This window comes from Scheffersomyces stipitis, chromosome 5 (assembly GCF_000209165.1).
Source record: "Scheffersomyces stipitis CBS 6054 chromosome 5, complete sequence".
NCBI lineage: Eukaryota > Fungi > Ascomycota > Pichiomycetes > Serinales > Debaryomycetaceae > Scheffersomyces > Scheffersomyces stipitis.
The window spans coordinates 484013-498880 of record NC_009045.1 but is presented as its reverse complement, the minus strand read 5'-3'; the positions used below and the strand labels follow the sequence as shown (position 1 = coordinate 498880).

Sequence of the window (14868 nt, the reverse complement as noted above, 5' to 3'; positions counted from 1 at the left end):
CAAGAAAACCAATTGCATCATCACCATAATAGAAAAGACGTGCCAAGCATTGACCAAGCTTCCTGTGCAAACCATACAAGGAAAGAGGTGCCCACTCCAGCAGCTCAACTGGGTTATCCGTTAACACAAAATCTTCCGTGCAAGTTCCAGCCGGAATTTCATCGGCTAATAGACTTTATTGACCGATTGGAACGCTTTGAACCGTGAGCACATTCACTTTCACACCAGTTAGACGCCCTACGATTCTGAATTAGTCGGCGGCTAAACAATTGGGAATTTAGGTGGATTTTGTGAAACTGTCCATTCATATGAATGAATATCCACAGTATAAAAGGGAGGTCTATGGGCATAGAAATCAGAGTTGGAAGTAAGACAATATCTCCAAAATCAACTAAAAGTACAGTCTATCAAGTAAAATGGTTTCAATCTCCAAATTGATCAACAACGGCTTGCTTCTTGTCGGCCAATCCGTCTTCGAAGACGTTGCAACCCCACAACAAGGTTCAGTCGAACAGTACAATCTTATCAGATTTTTGGGTGGCTCAGCTCCCTATATTCAAAGCCCCGGCTTCGGTATCGACTCTGTTATTCCTGATCAATGTACTTTAGAGCAGGTTCAATTGTTGTCCAGACATGGCGAAAGATTTCCTACTCTTAGCAAGGGCAAAGACTTTGAAAAGGTCTTAGATAAGTTGAACAAACAGAAATCCACCTTTAAGGGTCCACTTACCTTCTTGAACGATTACAAATACTTTGTCGAAGATAAGTCACAATATGCTTTGGAAACATCCCCAGAGAACTCGGAGGGTCCTTATGCTGGAACCACCAATCAGTTGAGACATGGTGCTTACTTCAGAAAGAGATACAACTCGTTGTTCAACCCCAATGACACTTTGGTTGTCTTCACTTCCAACTCCAACAGAGTTCATCGTTCCGCTGAATTCTTTGCTAGAGGTTTCTTGGGAGACCAATGGGAAGATGATAAGGTCAAGATCAACACCATTGCGGAAGCAGAGTCGCAAGGTGCTAATTCCTTGACTCCTGGTGACTCTTGTACCAACTATAATGAAGATATCAATGAGGATTTGGTAGACCAATTTCCTGATGATTACTTACAGGACATCGTTGATAGACTCAAGAAGGACAACAAGGATATTGACATCAAGAAAAAGGATGTCAAACAGTTGTTTGAGTACTGCGCCTACGAAATCAATGTGAAGGGACAATCTCCAGTGTGTGATATCTTCACCAATGAAGACTTCGTCTACTATGGTTATGCCAACGACTTGGACAAATACTACACTACTGGACCAGGAAACAACTTAACTGCTCCTATTGGTTCCGTTTTACTTAATGCTTCCTTGAGTTTGTTGAAGGACGAGAGTGCTTCAAATAAAGTCTGGTTGTCTTTTACTCACGATACGGATATTGATCATTTCTTGAGTGCTTTGGGTATCTACACTCCTAAGGAGGACTTGCCTGTTGACCACATTGATTTCGAGAGAACCTACGTACATGCCTACATCGTGCCTCAGGCTGCTAGAATCTATACTGAAAAATATAAGTGCGGCAGCGACACTTATGTCAGATATGTGATTAATGACTCGGTCAAGCCAATCAAAGGATGTTCTACTGGTCCAGGTTTTAGTTGCAAAATTGACGACTATGAGGCTTACGTCACCAACAGATTGAGCACGCTCAATTACGCCCAACAATGTGGAATTGCCTCCAACGTGACACTGGAGTTGACTTTCTACTGGGACTACAACGAGGTCGACTACAATGCGGAGCTCAAGCTTTAGGTGTCAGGCTTCAGGTATTTAGCGTGAGATATCAAAAAGGAATGTAGAGGCGAGTAGATAATTCTCCAATAAAAGTTTGTATGAGATAGGATTTTGTATTGTATGTGAACACAGCCATGCACGGCACCGAAACTTGCATGTAGCCACAGTTCTACGAAAAGAGCTACCATTTGGACTGTTTGGATCTACAGCAGTTGCTTCCGACTAATAGGACACAAGTGGTCATGGCGTACAGCAAGACCTTTGCTTAGCTGTGAGACATTTTCATTACGAGCTGGTCCCTCCAATGGCCGATATTGAACGGTTGCAATTTGCATTCCCGCGCTTTCGCATTGTGCACCAAATATTTTATCGCCCAACCGCCCTAAATAAAGTTGCTTTTACCCATTGATTAAGCATCGTGGGTTTGCCAGGGTTACAACAACCGAACGAGGAGATCATCTTGTAGCGCTCTAGCCAAATCATAAATTACTCAGATCAGCCAATTTGCAACAAGTGGTTACTCTGGTATTGAGATGCATACATAGGCTGTCAAAATGTTCAAAACAGGCAACTAATTTTACAGATGCTACATAAAAGAAAGGATACAAAGCGAACAATGGTGCAATAACAATATAGTGGGTTTACACGTGGGGATGTTTAAAATTTGGGCTAATCTGAAACTGGTCAAACAAAGCACCAATCGGGCCGAATAACGGTTCGTCATGATATACTGAGATTGTTTTAGACGAATATTGGAATATCGGAATATTGGAAAAGGAGTCAAGTTCAGAGCCGTCGGCAAGTAAGAAGAAAATCCGAGGAAAAGACAGTGAGAACCAAGTCATTTTAAGCACAGCTTCAGCACTGTCAATCGCTTGCCATTTGCAAGATTCCTTAATGTCTTCTATGGAAATTCAGGTGCTTCTGTACCTTTTCCATGAATAAAAGGGGGAAAAGCACAAAAATAGCTCTAAGCGTTCTGGCCGCATTCAGACAATTTTATGGGGGATACAGTCCACATGTCTCCATGGTTTGGAGGTGCATCTTGCCAAATGTATGCACATAACCACGATGCAACTAATACAGAATACATATGAGCGCAGAATGCTGTTTTGCAACTTGACCCGGAGACTCCTTTTAGCATCGGTTCTGTTGAAAAAATGACTATAAATATGGATGCCAGGTCGCCAAGGTCGCCAAGCTTATGATTTTTCTTGACATCCTTCTCGGCGCTAAAATAATTTCGCAGTAATACTTTAATCAGCAAAGATGGTTGCCCCTTCTAAGTTAATCAACTCTGGTTTGTTGTTGGTCTCCCAAAACGCCTACCAGCAATTGGCTCAGCCAGAGCAAGCTGCCGTTGAACAATACAACGTCGTCAAGTTTTTGGGTGGTTCTGCTCCTTACGTCCAGAGAAACGGCTTTGGTATCAACACCGATCTTCCTGACCAATGTACCTATGAACAAGTACAGCTTTTCTCCAGACACGGTGAACGTTATCCAGCTCAGAGTGATGGAAAGAACTATGAACCAATCTGGAAGAAGTTCCAAAGCTACAATGGCACTTACAAGGGTTCCTTGGCTTTCCTTAACGACTACGAGTACTTTGTTCCAAACTCGGAGTTGTACGAAAAGGAAACTACTCCAGGTAACTCTCAAGGTTTGTACTCCGGTACCACTAACGCTTTGAGACACGGTGCCTACTTCAGATCCAAGTACAACTCGTTGTACAACGAAAACTCAACTGAACCATTGCCAATCTTTACCTCCAACTCTGGTAGATGTGCCATGACTTCTAACTACTTTGCCAGAGGTTTCTTGGGTGAAGACTACGAAGAAGGTGAAACCGTCGTCTACAACATTATCGCTGAAGAAGCTGATCAGGGTGCCAACTCTTTGACCCCAAGAATCTCCTGTAATACCTACAACTCCAGTCTCCACAACGACGTCGTTAACAAGTACAACACTTCTTACTTGAACACCATCCAAAAGAGATTAGTTGGTGAAAACCCAGGCTTGAACTTGACCGCCACTGACGTCAGCTACTTGTTCGGATGGTGTGCCTATGAAATCAACGTCAGAGGTGCCTCTCCTTTCTGTGACATCTTCACCAATGAAGAATTCATCAAGAACTCTTATCACACTGACCTTTCAAACTACTACTCCAACGGTCCAGGTAACAATGCTACCTTGGTAATTGGTTCTACATTGTTAAATGCTTCATTGGCCTTGTTGTTGGATGAAGAAGCTGAGAACAAGATCTGGTTGTCTTTCTCCCACGACACTGACTTGGAAATTTTCCACTCTGCTTTGGGCATAGTCGAACCATCTTCTGATTTGCCAACTGACTACGTTCCATTCCCAAGTCCATACGTCCACTCGTCGATTGTTCCTCAAAGTGCCAGAATCTACACTGAGAAGTTCAGCTGCGATGGTACTTCCTATGTCAGATACATTATCAACGACTCTGTTGTCCCAATTCCAAAGTGTTCCGACGGTCCAGGTTTCTCTTGTGAATTTTCCAAGTTCCAAGAATACATCGAAAGCAGAATCGGTGATGTCGACTTCCCAGAACAATGTGGTCTCAAGGATGACGTTCCTCAGGACGTTTCCTTCTACTGGGATTACAAGTCTGTTACCTACAATGCCACCCTTGGTAACTTCTAATTGAAGTGCAAAAAAAGAGAAAAGTTTTTAGTTTTACTTCGTCTACGCTACCTTTGAATACCCCTTTTCAAGACTGAAGCTCGTCTTCAATCTCTATCCTTATCTAGAATTTTTGAATAGAAAATGACTTTTAACAATATTTTTTAAATGTGTTTATCATACAACCATAATATGCAAGTTTCTTTTCTCGTAAAATTAGATATAATATTTCAAATCAAATTCTTCGCCGAAATGGATATAGCAATGAAAGTTCCCTCAGTCAGTGTGACTAAGCTTTCGCTCAAAAGATATGATAGCTTTCATATGTGATTTACATCTTATTGGTTGCTTTTCTTGCAAGCGTGCATTTATCAGTTCGTGTCTGAACTTCATGTGAAAGGAATCTATTATGGCCAATGAGTGAGAAGAATTTTTACGATAAGCTGTGGCACTCTGGATTTAACCAAAATGATAAAGTGGAAACGAGATATTTGTGTGATATTTGTGTGATATTTGAGGTTCCTGTCTGACAAAAGCAATTCCTTACAAATATTTTACAAATATGCTCGGTACAGTAGATTCTGAAACTGAAGCCTTAGCAACACCTAATTAATCCGCGGCTCAATTGGGCAACTTTTCCGAAATCTACAATCTTTTCAACGGAACTTGCACTCAGGTGAATACTAGAACCAATGAACAATCCTTAAAACTTACAAGTTCTATTAAATTATATTAAATATTTGTACATTAATAATTAGCCCAATGTAACGTAATGATGTGAATTAAATGCGTAGGAGAATTGAATTTTGCAGAACATGCTTGCTTATTTGCCAACAGCAGACTTGATGGAGGTAACGGCTTGCAAGTTGTTATCGTTGTCAATTCCACCGTGCGAGATGAGATCTCTGTCTCTTTCAGAATGGTCCAAAGCTTCTCTGATAATTCTTTCTTCTTCCATTTCCTTGTGCAAGTTTCTGAATTGGTAAACGAACATGAAAGCAGCAATGAAAGTAGCAATGGCAATACCAGCGAAAGGCCAGATTAAGTGTGGGTCAATCAAAGCTGGAGTAATAGCCTGCGAAATGGCAGCAGAGATGGCAGAGGTAAATAAGAACAAAGCCATAACAAGACCCTTCATGTGTGGAGGAGAACGAGTGTAGGCCAATTCGTAAGCAGTAGTCATAGCAAAACATTCACCAGCAGCGGAAAGAATGTACAAAGAAACATCTTGCCAAGCAGACAATGGAGAAAATTCATCACATGTAGTAGCGTAGTAACCGCATGGCGAGGTTTTGTAAACTTTCCATTGAATGATGGCACCAGCGATTTGAGAAGAACCAGCCAAAATGAAACCAAGCCAAATTCTCCAAACTGGACGGAATTCAATTCTATACTTTCTCAAGATTGGGTATACAATGTAGTCAAGAATTGGAATCAAGATAATAATCGTCAATGGGTTGAAATTGTTGAACAAATCGTTTGGAACACCGTTAGTAGTCATGGCACCAGCTTGAGAGGTTTGAACAGATCCAATACCACCATCAGCCAAGTTAAAGATTGGGAAGTAGATGAAAATCTTACAAGAGTTGACAGTTTGTTTAATGTCCAAAACCCATTGGTCATCCCAGGTGATTGGTGTCTTCTTCTTTTCGTTGTAGAATTCTCTACCTCTTTCGAGCATGTTAGATGGCTTGGCGTATTCCCACAAGGTGTTGTTTCTCCATCTGCTGATCCAGCCTTTAGAGAAAGTAACTCTGGTAACCTTCCAAGCAGTTTCAAGAACAGAACCCTTTGGAGAGTCTCTGACCAATCTGCTTTGCAAGAAGACCAAGACAACTGGCAAGACCAAGTACATAATAATAGGAACGAAGAAAGCCAACCAGAAACCAACGTCTCTTTCACAGTAAGAAGTGGCCAATTGGAAGAAAGCACCAATGTTAATAGCCCAGTAGAAGATCAAAGTCATTCTTTCCAAGGTCTTTTGACGATCGACAATGACCTTTTCACCAGATGGCAAGACTTTGACGACATCGGTCTTTTCTCTGTATTGGTCCATAAGAAGAGGCAACAAGTTTGGCTTGATGAAACCAGTACCGAAAGCTAAGGTAATGATAGCAAGAACGGTTGGAGCCATAGCAGCATCACCGTGCTTAAGAACAGATGGGATGGCAGCAATAACGAACAAAACGTGGGAAACAAAACCAGCAATAACACCAACCCAAATAGCCTTGAACTTACCAATTCTGGTATCAGCAACGAAACCACCATACAATGGAACACAGTAAGCGAGGAAAGTAAGCAAAAGGGTAAGAGCGTTAGCAGCTTGAAGACCTTGGCCCAAAGCACCAGCAGAAACACTCGAGTTTCTATCAGCTGGAGCACCCCATCCGTGAGGAGAGTCTTTTGGCATTGGTCTTTGAATAAAGTTAGACAAGATACCAGTAACCGAATAGTAAGAGGCTCTTTCGGCCAACTCACACAAACAGATCAAGTAAGAGGCGTAAGAAGCTCTACCCAAGATTCTTCTAAGGGTTTCAGATTCTTCGTCAGTTGGGATTCTCAAACCCTTTGGGTTGAATTCATCAACGTAGTGGGTTGAGTAGTTGTTTGCATCATTGAAATCGTAGTCGTCACCAGAGGAGATTTCTTTGTCAATATCGTTAATGGCGATGTGGCCAATTTTTTCGTCGACAGCCTGGAGAGATTCCGAGGAGCTGGCCTTCTTAATGTCTGACATTATATTTCTTAATGAGAATAGAGAACTCTAAGGAACAACAGAATACAATATCCAAGAACAAAGGGAAAATATGATTCCTTTTATATTTCTGGAGAATGAACAAAAAGCCGAAAAACTCAAGATAACCAATTGAAGCCGTACATATTGCAGAGATAGTATCCGTAGCCAGATCTGGGTGGAGGCTAGTGGGACTTAGTGGCATTCCCTAATATCGAGGTTTGGGGATTTGCAATTGCAGCTGGATTTCCTGTGTACAACGTCAATTGCAAAAAAAGATGGCTTCTGATAAAAAATTATCCATTACGCGATAACACAGTAGTGAGATTGCCACAAAAAGAAACGTTCATTCAGTCGAGCTTAACTATGGTGCGGCACCAATAATTTTTTACTTTTTCGGAACCAGTTGAGCAAGTACATGAAGGCATAAATAATAATGCTGGGTTGGGTGATGAGATAGGCTGTTGAGTCTGACATGGAAGTGAGTCGCAACAAGGCGATTTGACAATGCTTGCGTTCGTATTATCTCTTAAATATTTGGAGGGTATCTATGGCCTGGCATTGGAGCCACTTGATGTACCCTTATCAATTGTTCCTATCAACCTTACACTCGGGCGATTGACATAATTTCTTGGTTTCGTCATGAATTTCTTGTTTGACTACTTGAAGGTTTGACGTATTTTCCACGGTATCCTTATACGTAACAACGCAGTTAAGAAAAATTGTCAGTTTCACCGAAAAGTCGTCGGACAAGAAGTTCCACCGTAGGATGCCCCGCTGTGGTTGAAATCCGAAGGACAATAGAGTGCGATAAATCATTGTTCTGGCTCCAGTCAAATCACGCTGATAAGAATCTGCCTTTCATGTGCCTTAACCAGAATATTGTGTTTGCAGGTCAGACGATTTATGCCCCTACATTTCCAGATTCATCGATAATTCCTACGTCGTTTCACCCCCTTTCAGTCTGCCTTCAGCTCGTGGCATGGTTCTAAATGTGCATCCTTCACAAACGCCGTAGGACCCAACTCTTACTGATGGAGTTAGTATCTGCGCTTTAAGCATGGAATGCGTCTGGATATTTCCGAATTGAGACCTCCACGCAAGTGTACTCTCAACTGATACGGAACCTATGACGTACTGAGCGTGCTACCTCTTATCTTGTTTCATGGGAGATCTTTTTCGCAGTACCATTCCAACCCCACGAAATTTCCAAGATAATCTACACTAAGTGATGTAACTGTATTACGAAATGGTGCACTTGGCAATAATAAAAAAGTTCTTTCTAACGGTGGTTATTTAGAGTCGGTTAATTGGAAGTTAACGTCATTTCTAATTAATTATCCGATCTCCACAGTATAAGGCTATTTGCATCTGCGGTCACTAGCATGGGTATAGCTTCTAATTTCATATAGCTTAAGTTATGAATGGTCCCCGCCACAGTTAGTCCATAGTCCGACCAATGCCGTTCAAAAGTACTCTCTTAGTCAACCGAGATGGAGGGAGGCAAAAAAAAAACTTGCATGACAAATATTTTTTACTTCAACAGTTAGGGTGCCGGAAAAATTATGGATTTTATCAAAAAATATCTGCAGTCAGATTTTTCCATCTGGTGCACTGGCAAACTCCACGGCATTGTAAGACGCCCTATATTTTTGGTTGTTTGGCTGTCCGATAGCTCGTTTTCTTCCTTTTTGGTCACTGTAACCTTCTAATTACGTCTTGATTATGATTATAGTCTCGTGAGGCAATCTGCGGTGGCGTACATGACTATGGAATGCTAAATCTACGATGTATCTATCATCGGAGATCTGGCAGATTTGCACTACCGACGCTCGGCACATATATGGACATTATTTTACTTGAAACGCGAACACTTAACAATGTCCTTTGCGCACTCAAGTCGAAGCGGAACGTACGGGCAACAGCATTGAAAGTCCGCAGGCGAAGTATGGGGCCGTGAAGCGGCCCATATGGATGCGTCTACTACTCAATACACCTACATTTATGTAGTTACATATCCGATATGTAATCGTAAATATCATTTCTTGTTCATTCGAGTAGCTTGCTACATAACCTAAGGCTTTTAAAATCCGAAATTCGGTTCGACAATCATGGCTTGAACACGACTCTACCTTCGTAGGCCGAATTCTGTAACTTGACAATGTATTCAGGCAATTGCTTCAATGGAGCAACAGTCACCTTAGGTTTGACTTTGCCCTTGCTGACCAAATCGAAACATTCCTTCAAGTCGGATGATGTACCCCAGAAGCTACCAAGGACATTGATTTCTCTAAGGGCCAAATCTCCCAAGTTAAACGAAATTCTTGGAGCGGCCAATCCAACGGGAACAATATTACCCTTAGATCTGACGTACTTTTGACAAGTGTCGAAAGTGCCTTGAGTAGAAACGTAGTCGATAGCAACATCGAAACTTCCCGGACTGGTTGATTCAGGAAGTGCAGAATATACTTCATCTGCGCCTAGGCTCTTAGCGACGTCTACAGCCTCGGGCTTTTTGTCGATAACAGTGACTTGAGCTCCAAATGCTTTAGCAATCTGAATACCATTTACTCCCAATCCTCCAGCACCAATTTGCAAGAGCTTCGTGCCTGATCTAACACCAGCTAATCTCATGGCATGGTAGGGGGTCAACAAAGCGTCGGTAATGGCAGCTGCATCGGACAGCTCGACGTTGTCTGGAATAGCAACCAAATTACGAGGCTTTTCAACCAACAAATATTGCTGGTAGCCTCCGTTTTTACCTAATCCAAACCAGCCGTTGACGACATTGATACAATCATTTTCAAAACCAGTACGACAAAGTTGACAATGGCCACAGGAGTTTGGACCAAAACAGGCAACACGGGTGTTTAGGTCCCAAAAGTCGACCATGGCTCCCTTCTTGACAATGGTGCCGGCGATTTCGTGGCCCATAACGTAATTGTCACCAAAGTCGAAGCCGTCGTAGATGGCATGAAGGTCGGAGTGACACAATCCTACTGCGTCGACTTTAAGCAAGACTTGGTCAGCCTTGGGTTCGAGAACAGGCATGTTCTCGCGAATTTTTAAACCGTCCTTTTTGGTGAAGACGAAACCATATTGTGTAGCAGGAATAGACATTGCTCTAACTAAATTTCTGCTGATAGAATAGCCTAGCTTGACAGCAGTGTGAGTGAGTGCTGTACGTGAAGAAAACATTTGGCAAAATATTCGAATAGTCTCTATTTATATTGCTTAGGGGCTGTACGTCTCTTATACCCCTATGATAAACTCAATATACGACGGGGAGGTTGCCTTAAATGCTGGTTCCCCGGTCTAGACAGAAGTAGCCTGATTCAACAATTTTTCACTACCCCGTTCCAATGCATGGTCACAGTAAGCTTTTGAATTGCTTACACCAACTGATGTAGGGCACTAAAAAAGCCCCTGTACAATGGTGTATGACAATGGCCAGGCCGAGATTCTTCGTGTATAGTATCCCTATTTTTTTTGGCTCAGCTGCTATATGGGGGATGGCCCGGTAACTCTATCCCAAACAGTCGCATTTTGTGGGGAAATTTGATGACTAGCAGTCGCTGCTAACTTGACATCACCTGACTCAAATTTTAAGGCAAATGTCTCTGCCAATGGCTCTTGTCCAGAAGTAGGGAATCAAGGGTTCCTTCCTTGGCTTGTGGAATGTATCCTCTGTATAGTAAAAGGTCTGTATAGTGTCTGTGTATGTGTTCTCCTAAAGTACCGTCTGTGCAAAGTAGTTCAAACAGTGGTCTGGTTTCTGTAAGCTCCCCATAATTTTACATACTCTGTAAGGGGTGGGATTATGGATTTTGCACTCTATTTTTCCATGTTTGAATGATGTTTTGCATCTGCTTGACAAAGTGTTCATGCAAGTTCCATCGAGCCCTTCCCATTAACTCAACAAACCTTAAGCGTCATGAGTCAGATTCAATTGAGTACAGTCACTAAACTGACAGAGTAATCACGTCGATAGAGAAGTAACGTGAGAATAGCCCACATGTGTCATGATCCTTCTTTTCTAAGGATCTCAAAACTCCTGGACCCGACCTCGCATCTAGAACTTTGCTCTCCTGATTTCAGAGGCCCAGTGAATTCCATTGGATGACACGACCTTCGCCTATTCTCCATCCGTTCTGCGTCTACAATTTTCGTTGGGAAATTCTATCTGTTGGCATCTTGTGGAGAGTTCGCAGAACAACATTCAAGCATTTTCGGTTTGTTCCTTGGAAACAGTCTTTCGTCTTGTATTTCTACGGATTTTGCTAATTATATATTGCACCATTATAACCACCACAGTAGTAGATCTGTCAAATGGCAATGTTGCAGGCTTCCCAAAACAGAACTATGAATTCTGCGAACTCTAAACTAGGTTATATCTAAAGCGGAGGGTTAGCCCATTCTTACGGTATATTGAACTTCTTACCTATGATTCTAGTAAACCCTGTTCTCATTCTTAATTGCTCATAGGTAAGTGGGCAGATTTGAGAATTGATTTTCGTAGTCTAAGATGATAACCGTGTAGAGAGACGTGCAACCCCTTTTTCCTTTCTCTCTTTTTTTCAGTTAGACTCTCACGCTTCCTCAATGACTTAAAACCGGCCCTTGCCCCTCTTCATCTCAGTTGAACCGCCAGAATCGATGCTAACACAAATGAAAACAACATCATACGATTTATAGAAATTCACGTGATTTCTGTATAATGTATTGTGACTAATTGCACGTGATATGCCATCTTCAAGTCTCTGCCTTGTCAGGTAGCGGGCCAATTGCTAAGGCTCTATTAGTGAGCCGGAGGTAGCACAATAGCAAGAGCGTCCGTTTCCGGGGTTTGAAGGGTACTATGTAGGTTTTTTTTGGCGAGTTTCCGGAAGTAGCTCATCCTGCAATGGTGCTTGCTCATTGGTTAGAAGAGACTCTCAATCCCCGGTCAAAACAGAAGGCAGAGCCCATAAATAGCAGACTCGATGTTAACTATGGCAAATACCTGCCGCAAAATCAAAACACAAGGCAATTCAACTTTAGTCACACTCTGGCCAAGATGACCTACCCCAAACAGCCTGTGCTTTTTCCGAGCCTTTATTGGTAGACTTCCTGGACAGGATTGCCTAAACAGGTCAAGCCGCACCGCTCAAATTTTTCTCCGCTGAAGCTTACAGTGTATATATTAAACAAGATTTTTCAACTAGTTTAGGTTTCTTTCTAGAGAAGCAGAATCGAACTTCTGGACTCTGTAGGTGTAACGAGTACTTGTCTCTGGTGTATCTATTCTAGTTTGTAAGCAAACGACAAAAAAAACAAAAAAAGACATTCAAATTTTTCATTGATATTGAATTTTATTGAACAAGTATCGTCTCAATAATCTTTAATTTCTTCAACGTTTCCAGCCGTACCCCGTTTTTCACTTTTTTCCAAGAAAGATGGAGTCCTTAACCAGGGCCTCTATGGCCGTGTGTCCATTCGTCAAGGCTTCGAGTGCTCAGACTTTGCGTCAGATCTCGAGATCGTCTTCCGGAGGATTGGCTAGCCAGGCTCGTCAATGCCCATTCATGGGAGCTGCCATGAGAGCTCAGGAAAGAAACTATTCCAGTGCTACACGTCCCGCTAGAGCCACTGCCTCGACTGCTGCCACATCCTCTGCTACAGCTTCTTCTCCTTACGCATTCAAAGGTGAAGATCTCACTGCTAGTGACATCAGTCTTGGTAGCAACGAATCAGCATTTGATTTCCACGGCTACATGGCAGACGAATTGCACAGAAAGAGAGAAGACAAGTCCTATCGTTTCTTCAACAACATCAACCGTTTGGCCCAAGACTTCCCCAAGGCTCATCGCTCCAATGAGGAAGACAGGGTTACCGTCTGGTGTTCTAACGACTACCTCGGTATGGGCAAAAACACTAACACCCTCAACGAGATGAAGAGGGTCTTGGAAGTGTACGGTTCCGGTGCTGGTGGTACGAGAAACATTGCCGGCCACAACGTCCATGCCATCAAATTGGAGTCGGAACTCGCTGCTTTGCATAAGCATGAGGCGGCGTTGGTATTTTCGTCCTGTTTCGTTTGTAATGATGCTGTGTTGTCACTTTTTGGACAGAAGATCAAGGACTTGGTCATTTTCTCCGATGTCTTGAACCATGCCTCCATGATCCAGGGAATCAAGAATTCTAGAGCTAAGAAGCATATCTTCAAGCACAACGACTTAGCTGACTTGGAAGCCAAATTGGCTCAGTATCCCAAGTCGACTCCCAAGTTGATCGCTTTCGAGTCCGTCTACTCCATGTGTGGCTCCATCGCTCCCATTGAAGCAATTTGCGACTTGGCTGAAAAGTATGGAGCCTTGACCTTCTTGGACGAAGTTCATGCTGTAGGTATGTACGGTCCCCATGGGGCTGGTGTAGCCGAGCACTTGAACTTTGAAGCTCATTTGAAGTCTGGAATTGAACATCCAGACATTAAAACCGTCATGAGTAGAGTCGATATGGTCACCGGTACTTTAGGTAAAGCTTTCGGTACGGTTGGTGGCTATATCACTGGTAAGGCCAGCATGATCGACTGGTTCAGATCTTATGCACCAGGCTTCATCTTCACCACGTCGTTGCCTCCAGCCATCATGGCCGGTTCCAGTGCTTCGATCAGATACCAGAGAGCCACTTTGCAGGACAGAATTGCCCAGCAGAAGAACACTAGATACGTCAAGAACAACTTGAATGCCATCGGTATTCCCGTCATGCCCAACCCAGCGCACATTGTTCCTGTTTTGATTGGAAATGCTGCTGATGCTAAGAAGGCTTCGGACTTATTGTTGAACAAGCACGACATATATGTCCAGGCTATCAACTTCCCCACCGTTCCTATTGGTGAAGAGAGATTGAGAATCACCCCTACTCCCGGTCACGGTCCCGAACTCTCCAACCAATTGATTGAGGCTGTTGATTCTGTGTTCAACGAGTTGAACTTGAGCAGAATCAGCGACTGGGAAAGAAACGGCGGTTTGTGTGGTGTTGGTGAGCGCGACGCTGCTCCAATTGAACATATTTGGACCGACGCCCAGTTGGCTTTGTCTGACTCCGATTTGAACCCTAATGTTTTTGACCCTGTCGTCGCTCCAATTGGTGTTTCCTCGGGTGTTTCCTCTTACTAAGGCACTAGTACGGCCCTGGTGAGGAATGCTTTTTTTACATCCGGTGCAACCTTGGGTTTAGCTGGTGGAGTTTTTTACATTCGTAACTGGGTTCAGACTGCCGACTCTTTGTATCAACAATAGTTATCTATTCTCTATATATGTGCGTATAACGCTGAAATATGACCAAATCTAACAGCTAAATGTAGAAAAATGTAATGGGTGCAAAAAGTATAATCTGCAGAAAGGGTGCAAATAAACGGAAAAAGGGAAGACAGATACAACTAAAGTGGAATTGTTGAAGTTTAGAAAGAAAAAAACTTGTTCTGTCAGTTTACACATACACTTAACAACCAATGATAATTGTCTCGATTATGATCTCCTATGGGTTTACCGAATTCTCTGGAGTCTGCGTTAATATACTTAGGAGCTAGCTAAGTCCATCGTTTTTCTCTGGTCGCACAGAAATTCAAACACAATTCCCACTCTTCCTTCGAGCGCGTAATTCCTACATAGAAAAACAGATATATACAGAAGTAAACAAGAGAATTGAATATTTGTTTCTTCA

At 42.6% G+C, this 14868-nt stretch overlaps 4 protein-coding genes across 4 annotated transcripts; 2 read left to right on the top strand and 2 right to left on the bottom strand. All coding sequences in view use genetic code 12, as the record gives it.

The window, feature by feature from the left end:
• Nucleotides 1-416: 416 nt before the first annotated feature.
• Nucleotides 417-4451, top strand: PHO5 (secreted acid phosphatase; the record flags this gene model as incomplete). The annotated part of the gene is made up of 2 exons (XM_001385071.1): nucleotides 417-501; nucleotides 3139-4451. The coding sequence occupies 2 exons, from the start codon at nucleotides 417-419 to the stop codon at nucleotides 4449-4451; spliced, it is 1398 nt and encodes a 465-aa protein (XP_001385108.1).
• An 802-nt stretch (nucleotides 4452-5253) lies between these two features.
• PTR2 (proton-dependent oligopeptide transporter, POT family) lies at nucleotides 5254-7167 on the bottom strand (the record flags this gene model as incomplete). Its single annotated transcript, XM_001384720.1, has 1 exon — nucleotides 5254-7167. The coding sequence occupies one exon, from the start codon at nucleotides 7165-7167 to the stop codon at nucleotides 5254-5256; it is 1914 nt and encodes a 637-aa protein (XP_001384757.1).
• A 2028-nt stretch (nucleotides 7168-9195) lies between these two features.
• On the bottom strand, nucleotides 9196-10320 carry SAD2 (secondary alcohol dehydrogenase (SADH2)). Its single transcript, XM_001384719.1, has one exon. The coding sequence runs from the start codon at nucleotides 10282-10284 to the stop codon at nucleotides 9274-9276; it is 1011 nt and encodes a 336-aa protein (XP_001384756.2). The 5' UTR covers nucleotides 10285-10320; the 3' UTR covers nucleotides 9196-9273.
• A 2074-nt stretch (nucleotides 10321-12394) lies between these two features.
• Nucleotides 12395-14497, top strand: HEM1 (5-aminolevulinate synthase, mitochondrial precursor (5-aminolevulinic acid synthase) (Delta-aminolevulinate synthase) (Delta-ALA synthetase)). Its single transcript, XM_001385070.1, has one exon. The coding sequence runs from the start codon at nucleotides 12600-12602 to the stop codon at nucleotides 14319-14321; it is 1722 nt and encodes a 573-aa protein (XP_001385107.1). The 5' UTR covers nucleotides 12395-12599; the 3' UTR covers nucleotides 14322-14497.
• Nucleotides 14498-14868: the final 371 nt, after the last annotated feature.